We start from the raw sequence: 13,070 nt of genomic DNA on the forward strand, positions 1-13,070 counted from the left end.
GGTGTGTTTATAAAGAGACGAAAATTGTTTGGGGACTATCCCCCACGTTCTAGTTGAGATGGTATAACCCAAGAGGCAAAATGACGCTTGCTACTGTTGTTGCGAGTTGCCATTCGTTCTACTAAACCATTAGTCAAACGCCGTCATCTCTTCTGTTGTTATTACACAAACAAAAATCTCTTTACTGTTACTCGTGTTCGTGCCTCAATATGGCTACGCTCGTGAAAGCAATACAACGAACTCAAACACGTCTTCGTTCAATGTTGTCAACTAATATCCGGATTAATTTTATGCAAATTTTCCTCAATTCTCCGGGGAAATTTTCATAAAATTTTGAAAAACCCGGAATTCCGGGAAAATCCGGAGGACTTTCATCTCTGTGTGATGTTCAAGGTTTATCTCCCCCACGCCATATTTCGGGGTTTTCAATTGTGTCGGGAGGAACCCTTGGGTAAAAAACAAACAACAAAAAAAACAATAACTGCAGCTCTATTTTGGTTGGTGAGTCACTTACAAATTCATATACATAAAAATAAAATAATTCTCGGTATGTTAACAAGATAATCAGTAAGAAGTGCACAAAGGGTTTGGCAACAAGTTGAAAATCCCGGTAGTACAGATTGACCCGAAGTAAAGAACTTACCAGCCATCAGAAGACATACAATGCACATCGAGAATGCCACCAACATGATGATCGGTAGCTGGAAAAAGAGGATTGAAGGATTACATTGACGTGAACTCGTTTCTGCTGCACACTGACTGAAGTAGCGATCAACAGACCGTGAGGAACTTCCAGTCTTTCTGCACCCTCAGAGGACCGGGGGCGTCTGATTCATCGATGACAAAATTGCCCAGAAACAAGTCAATTGAATCCTGAAACCAAATAAAACATATTTTCATATTGATAGATAAATAGAGAGAAAATGAAGTTTCACCCATTTACTCCTAAACACATTTATGTCTTTTGAGACCCCTCACATTCAATCCCAGGAACTTATTTTACCTTTTTTCTTTTTCAAGATTTAGGGTTTAAAAAAGGGTCTGAAAATGGCTGACACTGACGAATTTAGTGAGAAAATATCTGGGTAAAGTTAACATTTTGGATTTTGGTCAGAATGAACAAATCGTGAAATCCACTTCAAGTAGTTGCAAATGTATCTGATTATTCAAAACTTGGTGACCCTTTTGCGACCTCTGATCAAATATTGATAATTTTCTTAAAATGTCATCATGGCTGTTGTCACCAACATTACATATATTTTCGATTCATTTTTAGCAAGTCGGTTTATGGTGACATACGGTATGGAACATACTTGTCGAAAGCCGTCAGAGAAGTTGTTTTTGTAATAGCGGATCATGGAGTTCCATCCATCCATCAACAATCCCCAGTGGGTTCTTTTCCCTGTCCTGAGTGGGGTGGGAGGAGGGAAAGAAAAACTTCTGTCAAAGAGGAGCTCCAACAATAATTTCAGAATCAGCAACAGAGAAAACACCATGTTAGTCACGGGATGTGTGAAACATGAGTGTTACCGTACCTTGTGAAGTCTGTTTTTAACGCACCGGTTCCTGCGTACTGTACAGCACATGCATTGGCATTGTCAGCCCATGCTGATTAGAAAGCACACAGATGTGAGGGTAATGCTCACGCCACACGTGACATGCTAACCCGCCGAGATCAGTTCCACGTTACCATTTTTGTAGATCTTCTCAAAGTCGGCCTGTTCTTCAAGGCGCTGTCCTACGTTTAGGACACCCATCCTCTGAAGACACAATCGGATACATGAAACCTCACGTGATAGCTTTTTTTTTTTGTTTTTTGTTTTTTTAAGTTGGTGTTTACCTGGAGCTGAGACTGCAAGGAGCGTCGTGCCAAAAGGCTCTGGATGACATTGGTTCTGTCCAAGCAGTCCATACAGTTACTACGAAAGACACCTTTCTGCTGGGCTAGTACCCTTCCATCCAGGTTCACCATGAAGTAACTGCACAGACGAAAAAAAAAAAAAAAAAAAAAAGAGGATCGTGCCCTTCTTTGTGGAATAACACTGCCACATTGCCTTAAACACTTTCATAGAGCTGCTGCGGGAAATACCTGTATTCATCCTGTGTTTCAGCTACAACATCCACCAAGATCTGGAGACGATCCCATCTCATCTGGCTGCACTCTTTGTGGAAGTCAAAGGCGATATAACTGAGGATGGAGGAAAAAAAAAAAAACGTTCTGAATAGATGATACTAGATGTCAAAATGGTTCAGGCTTTCAGGTGAGTATGTTGATAAGTGACACATATGTAGGTGATATTGACTTACGAGTCAATACATTGCAGATTACCAAAAGAAACTTTTTCGTCAGATAATTCTTCAGGAGATCCATGAAATGTATCACTCCTGAGAACGAATCCGCGCTGTATTTCCTTATCCTGTGGCTACTGAGTAAATGTAAATTTCTATGGCAGGCTGCAAGTTTGTTAGGCTTTCTTTTAAGCTAAATGTAATACAATAACAACAATAATCCATCCATCCATTTTTTGATCTGCTTGACCCTCACAAGGGTCGCGGCGGGTGCTGGAGCCTATCCCGGCCGTCTTCGGACAGTAGGCGGGGGACACCCTGAACCGGTTGGCAGTCAATCGGAAGGCACACAGAGACGAACAACCATCCACGCTCACACTCACCCCGATGGAAAATTGAGAGTGTTCAATCAACCTGCCGTGCATGTTTTTGGAATATGGGAGGAAACTGGAGTACCCGGAGAAAACGCACGCAGGCAAGGGGAGAACATGCAAACTCCACACAGGAAGGCCGGAGCCGGGATGGAACCTACGACTTCTGCACTGTGAGGTCGACGCGCTAACCAGTCGACCACTGGGTCGCCACAACAATAATAATATACTGTACATATATTTTAATTTACACAGCTGAATAATAACCTAATTCAGTCCAGTCAAAAGGACTGCCGTACGCAACACTATTACTGATGCCGTCGGAAAAGTAAATTCCGACAGTGAAGGCGCACGTTCAATCAAACCCTCGTCTCATTCGGCTTCTCCGTTCCAGTTCCAATTTTAAACCACACGTCCGCCGAAACCTCAGCCCACTGTCAACATCCCATCATTGCCTGAATCCTAAAAAAGCCATCATACCCATTTCACCATACTACTTAGCATAGAGCTGGAACACATGTAAATAGTGAATTTATAGTATGAGGCGTTGTTTCTATGACTCTGTTGTGTTTGAAATCTGACAAAAAAATTAAAAACAATAAAAATGGTAACACTTACTTGAGCATACCGTTGTTCACACCGGCCACCATCTTGGCAAATGCTTGTTCAAGTGGCTTTTCAGAGCCTTTCTGATTCACCTGGAATAAAATGCACATGTGTTTTAAGCTATAACAGTGCTTGTGCATAAATATGTGACCATCCAGTCCAAAAAAAAAAAAAAAACAACAAACAAAAAACCCCACTTGGGTCAAATTTATGAAATTTAGATTATGTACCTGTTGTGTAAAGGCATTAAAAGTGCTTTCCAAAGATGTTCATGTAAATTTGTTGAAGACGGGTAAATTTAAAGATCAAGAATTAAGTCGGTGGAGGATGGACAAAATGGCAAACCAAGTTGTTGAAATGTACTTCTTGGCACGAACCAAAAATGAATGAAATTTTCATCCAGATATGCCAACAGGATGTATAAAATTCATTCATTCAAATCATTTTTGTTGTTTTGAAAACAGAATATGTCGCACGATTTTCAAACTGGGCATGCGGGAAGTAATTCTGACCAACCTGAAGGAGCCATTCAAAGTTAGCCTAGCAACAAGGATGTATTTGTTGACACCATGAGGGTTGTTTTTTTTGTTTGGTAATAAGCGGAATGACGGAGACTTAAATTAAATCCGGGGCTGCAGAGAACCCCAAACTTTCTGTTGATACCATAAATTATGTTGGTTTTTTTTTTTGTTTTGTTTTGTTCAGAGGGCAACAGCAGCTGAAAGGTTTCAGTGATTTTCCGACTTCTGTCATGGAGAGGGTGCTGCCCCTTCTCAAGAAAAGCATTTCTTTCAAGGCATGAAGGGTAAGAAATTCACATGAATGACTTGGTTGGCTTTTGGCACTGTTTCATTTGACAGTTTGCCTTACCAGGTTAAGAAGCGTTTGTTTCCCATAGATCAGGAGCTGGGAGTCGAAATGCCTCTGGAAACCATCCAACTGAAACGTGTTTCCAAGTGGTTAGTTAAGTTTCAACTTCCTTCCATTTAAAGAACAAGAGGGAAAGTGAAGGCCTGTCCTTACGTGACTGGTTGTCTTGCTGATAATAGGTTTAGGCTTGTATTTAAGGTTGGGCCTTTGACTCCAGTAAAAAGGCATCGAACCTCTTGTCTGTGGGACAAAAATAGCATTGTGAAATTATTCGCCAACTTTGAAACATGCGCACGATGAGTGACATCATCAAGCCGGTCAAAGCCGATGAGCCACAGTTTTTGCATACTTGCCTGCACAAAGGAAGCCTTGGCTCCCTCGTATAAAACAATCTGCTCAGTTTCGACAAAGTTAGCAGCATGGCCTTCTGAGTCAATGCCTGGAGAGTAGAGAATAGAGAAATGCAAAATGCACATTGTATAATCTTCACTGTATAAATATTTAAGCGACGTTTAGCTTCGCTAATCAAAACCAATATGACTATCCAAAAATGCAAAATGCACATTGTATAATCTTCACTGTATAAATATTTAAGCGACGTTTAGCTTCGCTAATCAAAACCAATATGACTATCCAAAAATTGAATATGTTAGCTGCATTTTAGAGTCATTAGTAGACTTTGCACCGATCCGCCGATATTTTGCTGTTGTGCAAAATCCATGACTGGCTGTGATGCTTTACTTTGCCGATCGTTCAATGACATAATTGATCGGATCCATGAAATAAGACATGACAGCAAACAAAGGCTTGTTCGCGTTTACGTGCCGAAATTGTGTACGTTTGAGCCCGATAGGTCATTTATTTTTAGGTTTGTCGCGTGTCATGTGAGGGGAAAGCCTTTGCGTTGGCAACTGGAAGTTTGATAAATTTCAAATGGAATGTACAAAAGAAAACACCTGAATACGAATTTTACTGTGTTATTATGGGAACCAACCACCCTATTTTCTGCACTATAAGGTGCTTTGCATGATAAGACGCACCTTCAATAAATGGCCTATTTTAAAAGCCTTTTCATCGATAGGGTTGCACTGCATTACATGGCCCGTAGAATAGAAGCTACAATAGTGGCTGCGGTTGCGCAATGCATCCATGAGATGGTGCTATACTACGAACCCTTTTGCGTTACAATTGGTTCCTGCTAATAATCACCATGAGATGGGTAGGAACACCAACAGGGAAACAACTCAGTGGGGAATATAAAGAGAGTTACAGTCGCTTTATATTCGGCGCATCTGATTATAGGGCGCACTGACGGCTTTTCAGAAAATTGAATGCTTTTAGGTGCGCCTTATAGTGCGGAAAATATGATAATTTAATAATCCGAGGTTCCGCAGCGTATACAGTCAATGAAGTTGTTTAAATTAGATGGATGTATTGCTCCATGTTCTGATCAGATCTGATTGGTTATTTATTTATTACTATTATTTATTTATTTTGTTTTTTTTTTAAATATAAGTGATCGGCCCAAAATCCTGATCGCGTAAAGCCTAAATCATAGCATGAGAACGTCCGTGCATTTGAAACATTGGACAGTTTTGTTACCTCTGACATAGTATCTGACACCAGCCCGGAAGCAGCTCCTCCGGGATATGAGGATCCACTCAAAGATCTTCCCGTTGATACGACACGGTTTCATGACAATGACTGGACCAACGGATCAAGGAAGCAAGTCTGTCAAGTGTTCTTTTAAACCCCCCCCTAAAATTGAACATTTCCTATCTCGCGATCCTCAACGAAATAGGGAATAAAAAGGATACAGCCGTGTACAATAGGTAGAGCAAACCGGTGGAGCTATGGGAAGTTACATTGAAAGGGTAAGAAGGATAGTGAAAATATGGTAGCTATTTGGCCTTAGATGACAAGTCATATTACCTCTGGCTCTGCTGCCAGCTCTCGGAGGAGATTTGCATTCCACACAAACCTCTGATCTGCCTGAAAAACATCAGCCAAACACTTTTTCTTTGTTTTTCTCAACTTTAGTTTGTGAGCCGTAATATTATGAGGGGAAAAAAAAAGATCGACTGAATAAAGACGTTGCTTTTGTGTAATGACTCCAGGATATATATAATAAAAAAAAAAAATCATTTTTGATCATAGGCACCATTATTTGTTGGCTCACTCACCCTCTCTAGCAGGCTCATCTCCTGGAAGTCGGGGCTGGTATTGGCCAGCCGCTGAAGGGTGTGCGTCAGGTCATAATCAGTGCAGAAGTAGAAACCGTCTGTCGTCAGCACATTATTTAACATGGACAGGAAGGTCTTATTCTCCTGAGACTAGAAAAGGACAGAATCATAGATTTTACAGGGGTTGGCAAAATGATTTTCTCCTTTGTACGAGCATTGAAGTGTGACAGAGACACACCGAATGAAGTCCTGTGTATTGTGCCATTGGTGCTTCATAATGTGCGCACCTCACTTTTTTGTGATATACAGTATGTATATTTTCTTCAAACTAAAAGTAGCACAACTACACAACTAGGGATGCACGACAGCAGTTTTTTCTTCCTCCCCGCCAATACCGATAATTGGGAACTTCCTGCTTCTCCAAACCGAAAGATTTATTTTTTTTTCATCCTGCCCCAATTGCACTATCCCTTGTCCTCCATCTCACCATCGCAACTCAACCTTTCAAAGCTACATGTTGGACAATTTTCAAACGATATTGATGTGTGTTCATGAATTGGATTTTTTTTTTCTTCAAAGTGAGTAATCAAATTTGCGCCTGTTTTTGAACGCACAAAGCTTTAGTAAGTGGCCTTTAGTGTAATTGCAGTGGTTTAAGCAACAGCAGTGTATAGTGTATTAGAATGAGATGCATGCTTTCTGGGCTTTGTTGGGATAATAGGATAAGACTGCTAAGCCAATTTGCACAGCAGTGAAACCTGATGTTTCTCCGGTCACCGACTATATACTCTCTGGGCATTGTTATCACTTGATGTGCTCTTAAATTCAGTACTTTACCTTCTTTTTTATTGTATTTGAATCATGTTTGATAGACAGTCACTTTTTTTTGTAAACACACACTTTTTTAAAACACATATTTTCACGAATGAAACTACCACCGTACCTGCAATTCAATAATCACCTGTAATCGTTTTTCAACCACTGCAGCCTGACAATATCACTGTTCCTGATTAGAATCCTCCCCATTTTGCATTAGGCTTGCATGTTTTCCCTGTCTTTGCATGAGTTCTTCTACCTGGATCTCTGACAGATGCAAAATTGTCTTCTTGTAAGATATGATATCAAAATCCACGGCTTTCCAAACTGCATGACCCAGAAGGCTGCCCACATTTCTCTTCCTTGTGATGACGATCAGGTACATCCCTAGGGAAAGTCAGGCGGTGCAAATATCTATTACAGTATACTGACCGACATACTGAATATGCCCCATTAACCCTTTCATGCACCCTGCAACCTGAGAAAATGAGAAGCTGTCCACTGCAGTAAACGCCATCTCTGAAAGGGTTAAAGACATCTCCATAGTACCTACCGGCAACCAGGCGAATGGTCCCCATGATGCCACAAATTGGCCGGGTCACCGCTGAGGCAGGGATGTCCTTTTTACCTGTGAAAACACTTACAGATTAGATACTTTAAAAATGGGTCTCCAATTCATTTCACTGTGAGAGGTGCTTTGACTACAGAAAAAAAATGGCTGTGAAACCACTCTATGAAAACTCGGCATCAGAAGAGCACCGATAGACCCAATTATACAGCACTAGCCACTATAAAACAGCAGCCTTGATAGCTTTTGTTTAAAAAAAAAATGGCATTGTGTGACTAGGATGGGCATGGGTAAAGGCAACTGAAGCACATAAAGCAGATTTTAGTAGTAGTTGTAGTAACCTTTCCATAATCTAAATAAATATTCACTGTGCACAGTCAAATATATTTATCGTTAGTTACTCAAGATGTTTTGCTTTGAATCACACATTTGTTTCATGTAGTTTCTGTAAGAGTCTTCTTACTTGCGAGGGTCATCTCATTTGACACCCTGTCAATAGCCAGGACAGCATCGGCCCCGTCATCGCAGGCTTCGATGAAAAACTTTTCAGGGGTGGTGTGTCTGAAGAGAGATTGGGAAACAATTTTTTTTTTCCACGCACCGGTATATGTTAAAAATACAGGAGTTGGCAGCTGCTACCTAAAAGATGCTAATAAGCAACTTAGGAAAACTCACTGTTTTACAATCATGAAATATAAATTGTCATTTCCATCTGTCAATTTTTTACATCGCTTTATCCTCATTAGGGTCGTGGATAAAGGAGGTAAGGTCGGATCTTTGAATAAAATCTCACGGCTGTTTACTTTCAATTTAACCGTTCATAAAACAGCACAACACCGAAATACAGATTTATATTCGTTTAGCCTGAGTCACTTAAAGGCCTTGAATAAAAACCAACAATGCAAAAAGTACAATTCATGAAACAAACACACTTCACACAGTTGATCTGTATCCTTCTTGTGCGCAAATATTTAATATTGTAATGCCCAGAAAGGATTAAGAAAACTGCGCAAGTGAAAATAAGACTCCATTAAATTGTTCAAAATGTTGCGCTTGTTAATTTCATCTAAAATAATTAGAAAAGAAGAGAAACCTGGGTCCGTAGAAAAAGGTACCTGGAGTCCACCCAAAGGTTACGCTATACTGTATTTAACTATTAGCCCATATGTCCTGAAATCTAAGGGTGAAATGAGCAAAAAACGAGACGGCAGAAAAGAAATTGTAAAATGGTTTAAAATAATCACAATAATGATGGCTCCGCTGAAACACAAAACAGCGCTCACAGAAATCAAGATAGTTGCAGTGGGAAAGTGTGATCTGTTGTTTCGCTATGGCAACAAATGGAACTGAAGATATGTAGGGAAACAGTGCTTGAGTGAGAGTTGTACAAACAACCTATTGTATTGTTGCCCTTTCTTAATCCAAACTAGATTTACACTACATGTTCATGGGCCGCACCAATGTTTGCTCAAAAAGCAGTATTGGGGTTTAGTCTTTCCAGGGTTCTATGTTTCAAGAAACGCCCGTTTCTGACCTTTAATAACATGTTCGGCAAGGGGAGTTTGGTAATCCAACAAAGGAAAATAAGACATTTTTACGTTTCAACAATTCTTGATTGATTAAATCATGGAATAATGAGAAAACTGTGTGTGACGATGAGGCTTTCCATCAGAATTCTCAACAAGATAAATAAAATATCTACCTAAACCGAGGTTTGTCAATACCTTGAAATAGTGTAGTTAAAAAAATAATAAAAAAAGAAATATATCAACAGTTTCCTGGAATGTTTCGGGAGTTGAAAGTTATACTTTCGTTGGTCAACAAATAGGTTTGGGATTCGAAACATGGAATACACATTTGTGCAACATATTTGCCTTTCACTTAAATATGACACGAGACATTCTCCAAGACGACGAGTGTCCCGCAGCCACAGGGAAAATAAAAAGCGGCGCGACTGAGAAAATTCAAGAATTAAATGGGCAGCAACTATACATTTGTCAGAAGGCCTCAGTGAAATTAACTGCCTCTCTGGCGTCGTACAATTATTCTTGAGGGGGTTTTAACTTCGGTACTTCCGGACGTAACAAGAGTCACTCAGTTAACTTTAGCTGTTCTGTCACTTCGTTAACAAAAGCATCATTTCCGCCCAGGTTGTAGCTAACACCGTCTTTCGGCTGGCTTCCCGGCTGCTGTTTGATTGATGTCGAGATAATGTAATTAAAAATGAAACTGTGGTATAATGTACTTACAAATTGTATCGTTCGTAGGCGGTCGCCATCTTCGCTGCGTCGACCGAACCAAAGCGACCCAAGAGTGACAACGTCTGAGCTCGTGTTGCCAGCTCCGAGATATTCAAGAGGAACAAACCTTCGTGTTTAAATCGCTTCTTTTACTTGAAATCTGGCAACCACGAAAGGCATGTGCATTCGCATATCTGCCCGCCTCAAATGAGCAAACGAAGTGCCTGTATGCGGCCCCAGGCTTTTGAATTTGTAATTTGGTAGTTGTGAGGATCTTCACAGTATTTCCATTGAATTTAAATCACTAATAAAAATTGGGAGAATGAATATTTTCTCATTTAATTTCTTCAGTAAAAGAGTGACCAACTCAAGAACACCGAATTTATTATGAATGAAGAATTACGTAAATCAATCTCTGTAATTGATGACTGTTTTTTGCTTTTAATGTGCCTACATTTGCCCACATTTTCAGCGTTTTTGGGGGGGGGGGTTATTTCTATCAGGCACTGCTGCCACCACCCATCTCGAAACGGAAAGGACCCCGCTATATAAAACTTGGAAAGCAGGGCGTTCTGCCTTTCTTCTCTTCCCCAAAACGAACGAGTGAGCGCATACCACGTCCACTCAGATTTCCACATTTGTCACGGACGCAGTGTACTCTCAAAAGAGCTACAATGACCGGTAATTATATTTTATATAATCCCACATTCGAAAAATTGCTAAGTAAGCACTACCAGTGTTGCTCTGACTGTACTTGTGGGAAGCACGTGGCGTAAAGAGTAAGGCAATGGCGCTGATAATTTTTTGTTATTTATTCTATTTCAGTAATGATTCACGAAGATTTCATGACGGCTTTCAGTTTGTCTATTGAAGATAAAGAATCCCAGCTCGGAGATGGGTGACCAAAGTGAGTGAAAATATTGCGTAATACGTGCGTGGGTGTCGAGTGTATGTTGATGCCATTGTTTCTTGATGTGTTCAAGATGACGTTTCTTGTTACTCTGTTTATAAAGCTAAATTCAGAAATGCAATATCTGCCTTTTTATTTTTCCAGTCTTTGGCCGCTGGATGTAATACTCAACCATAATGTTGGAACTCCTGTATTCATCGAGTAATGCAGCTGTGTGTTAATGGTGAGTGTTGTCTGATATTTCGTGATTTACGTCAATCATATTGCTGCAATGATGATTCACTAGACTAGAGTCTCTGACTATCCAGTGATGCTCTTTCACAGTGCACTGACAATGCATGTATTTTACTTTGTAGAATTTGTGTAAATGGAGCACATCTTTATTCAACATATTTTTTTCTTCTGTAGGTGTCATGGCCTGCAGGAAATGTTGCCAAGCCACGTGGTCAAAACTCAGCATTATGGGTACATTTGGCAGCAGGGCAACAAAAATGTGTTCCTTTACTATCGAGTATATGCTCTCATCAGCCTACAAAAATGAACATTTAAATTACTCAAGTGTTGTGGGACACATCTCAGTGTGATAAAATATCTCAAAAGTTAGCAGTTTATGCACAAAATATAAATAAAATCTCTGAATGCACGCACTATAAATAACATTGAAATTCCATAAAATGAATGTAAACATCTGCAACTATATTTACTTTAAGACTTAGGAAATGGTCACTGGCAAGAGTTTTTAAACCGTTTCGCCATGTAGCTGTTGTGTTGGTCTAGTGCAAAATTTGGGGATTGCTGCACTTTTGTGCTGGGAAATGCGAAGCCCTTGCTTGGTAGTGAGAGATGGTAATGTGAAGTAACTGAACACCTTACAATTTACTTGAATAATGCCAGCAGAGTCTGTTTAAAAAGGGTGCATATCCTTGTCCTTTTGCCCAGTGTACCCACATTGCTTTGCGTTTGATTGCACAGATTGGCGAATTCAAATTGGGTGCAGTACTGTTTACGGTGAGTATTGGAAAATGCCTTGGCCTTTCGCCGGGTTTTGAATTATCCATTTGCTGCAATGATGATTTACGAGACTAGAGTCTCTGATTTTCAAAATGAAGCTCTTTCACAGTGCACTGAGCATGCCTGTATTTTTACTCTGTGCCAGTATTATCAATGAAATGCATAGTTAATGCTCCTTTTTGTTGTTCAGGTGTCCAAGTGGCTGCAATGTGGCAGGTGCCTCTACGGGGTATGTTGGGAAGGGGGAAGGTTTCTCCTCAAATCTCTGATAATCCCGTTAGGTCCCCACAGTGAAGAGATCACATAATGAGCTACTAACTTTTAAAATGGGGACATGACATTTTGCTGTGGGATTTTGTCACATGATTGTGCTGATGCCATTTTTGTTTTGCAGCTCCAATTTACATTTTGTGCTTGCATAATGTGTGAGGACATGCCTGACGTATTAAAATGTTTTTGGCGCAGGGTTTGAACGATGGGCAAACCCCAAAGAAATATTAAATGGTCTGTTTTGTCGATGATGATTCATATTCGGTTCTTCTGATGTAAAGCTGAAGTTCACTCGCAGCGCACTGAGACACTCAGACCATCAAAAGTTTTTCTTTAACTTGCATTTTATGCTGAATAAAACTGATCAATTTTTAAGTTTTTGTTTTTTTTAAACAGCTGATTGTGAGGCACTCAACTTGATGGCTTTCATGCATAAGATAAAACCTTTTTGTCCCACACAGGGGAAATTTGCGATCTACAGCAGCAGAATTTAATACTGTAGTTGATTTGAAAAGGTTGGTATTTTGGTGTTGATTCAGTAATTCTGAGCTAAGCATCTGAAATGTTAAATTCTGTTTAACAGGTGCTGAAGCAAATTTTGGGAGGTTTTGTTGAAGCTGCCATCTTGTCTACTGTTGAATGGATCTTGTAATCAAATAAAATGGATGAATCTGACTCAAGTGTATTTTGTGTTGATTTTAAGATAAATGCTGAAACTTTGAATAATGTTTTTGGATCATGAATACATAATTAGTATGCACCAATCATCTCGTATGTGTTCTTTTTATTTAAATATGGTATTTTGTTCACTTTAGTATGTCCTTAAAATTCAGGTGTAATTTGTTGATAACGGGACCATTCAGTTCAAGATATGAACCGTAATGTGAATTTAACAGTTGAGCTAATCGTGATTTAAGTGCGTTCAATCCTGGAAAC

The 13,070-nt window shown here is 39.8% G+C and overlaps 1 protein-coding gene and 1 long non-coding RNA gene across 5 annotated transcripts in view; one reads left to right on the forward strand and one right to left on the reverse strand.

The window, feature by feature from the left end:
• sacm1la (SAC1 like phosphatidylinositide phosphatase a) overlaps positions 1 to 10,105 on the reverse strand; it is a 14,040-nt gene extending 3,935 nt beyond the window's left edge. Inside the window, exons 1-19 of the mRNA XM_019857319.1 lie at positions 9,953 to 10,105; positions 8,167 to 8,264; positions 7,689 to 7,763; positions 7,395 to 7,522; positions 6,320 to 6,469; positions 6,069 to 6,128; positions 5,954 to 5,987; positions 5,739 to 5,840; positions 4,490 to 4,575; positions 4,290 to 4,376; positions 4,137 to 4,205; positions 3,279 to 3,358; positions 2,090 to 2,188; positions 1,841 to 1,979; positions 1,691 to 1,760; positions 1,536 to 1,608; positions 1,314 to 1,407; positions 781 to 873; positions 644 to 701 (exon numbers count right to left, since the gene is read on the reverse strand). Coding sequence (XP_019712878.1) covers positions 644 to 701; positions 781 to 873; positions 1,314 to 1,407; positions 1,536 to 1,608; positions 1,691 to 1,760; positions 1,841 to 1,979; positions 2,090 to 2,188; positions 3,279 to 3,358; positions 4,137 to 4,205; positions 4,290 to 4,376; positions 4,490 to 4,575; positions 5,739 to 5,840; positions 5,954 to 5,987; positions 6,069 to 6,128; positions 6,320 to 6,469; positions 7,395 to 7,522; positions 7,689 to 7,763; positions 8,167 to 8,264; positions 9,953 to 9,981 — 1,624 coding nt within the window. The 5' untranslated portion in view covers positions 9,982 to 10,105. The remainder of the gene's footprint in view (positions 1 to 643; positions 702 to 780; positions 874 to 1,313; positions 1,408 to 1,535; positions 1,609 to 1,690; positions 1,761 to 1,840; positions 1,980 to 2,089; positions 2,189 to 3,278; positions 3,359 to 4,136; positions 4,206 to 4,289; positions 4,377 to 4,489; positions 4,576 to 5,738; positions 5,841 to 5,953; positions 5,988 to 6,068; positions 6,129 to 6,319; positions 6,470 to 7,394; positions 7,523 to 7,688; positions 7,764 to 8,166; positions 8,265 to 9,952) is intronic.
• A 390-nt stretch (positions 10,106 to 10,495) lies between these two features.
• On the forward strand, positions 10,496 to 12,809 carry LOC109507709 (uncharacterized). Of its 4 annotated transcripts, none has more exons than XR_002166511.1 (6): positions 10,496 to 10,624; positions 10,769 to 10,850; positions 10,998 to 11,076; positions 11,262 to 11,861; positions 12,055 to 12,093; positions 12,718 to 12,809. It is a non-coding gene; the product is annotated as an uncharacterized LOC109507709 (long non-coding RNA). The 4 variants fall into 4 exon arrangements; XR_002166512.1 differs by lacking the exon at positions 12,718 to 12,809 and adding an exon at positions 12,531 to 12,570; XR_002166510.1 differs by lacking the exon at positions 12,718 to 12,809 and having other exon boundaries at positions 12,055 to 12,504.
• The last annotated feature ends 261 nt before the right edge of the window (positions 12,810 to 13,070 follow it).

The sequence above is a fragment of the Hippocampus comes genome, unplaced genomic scaffold, assembly GCF_001891065.2.
Source record: "Hippocampus comes isolate QL1 unplaced genomic scaffold, H_comes_QL1_v1.1 scaffold73, whole genome shotgun sequence".
In the NCBI taxonomy this organism is placed as follows: domain Eukaryota; kingdom Metazoa; phylum Chordata; class Actinopteri; order Syngnathiformes; family Syngnathidae; genus Hippocampus; species Hippocampus comes.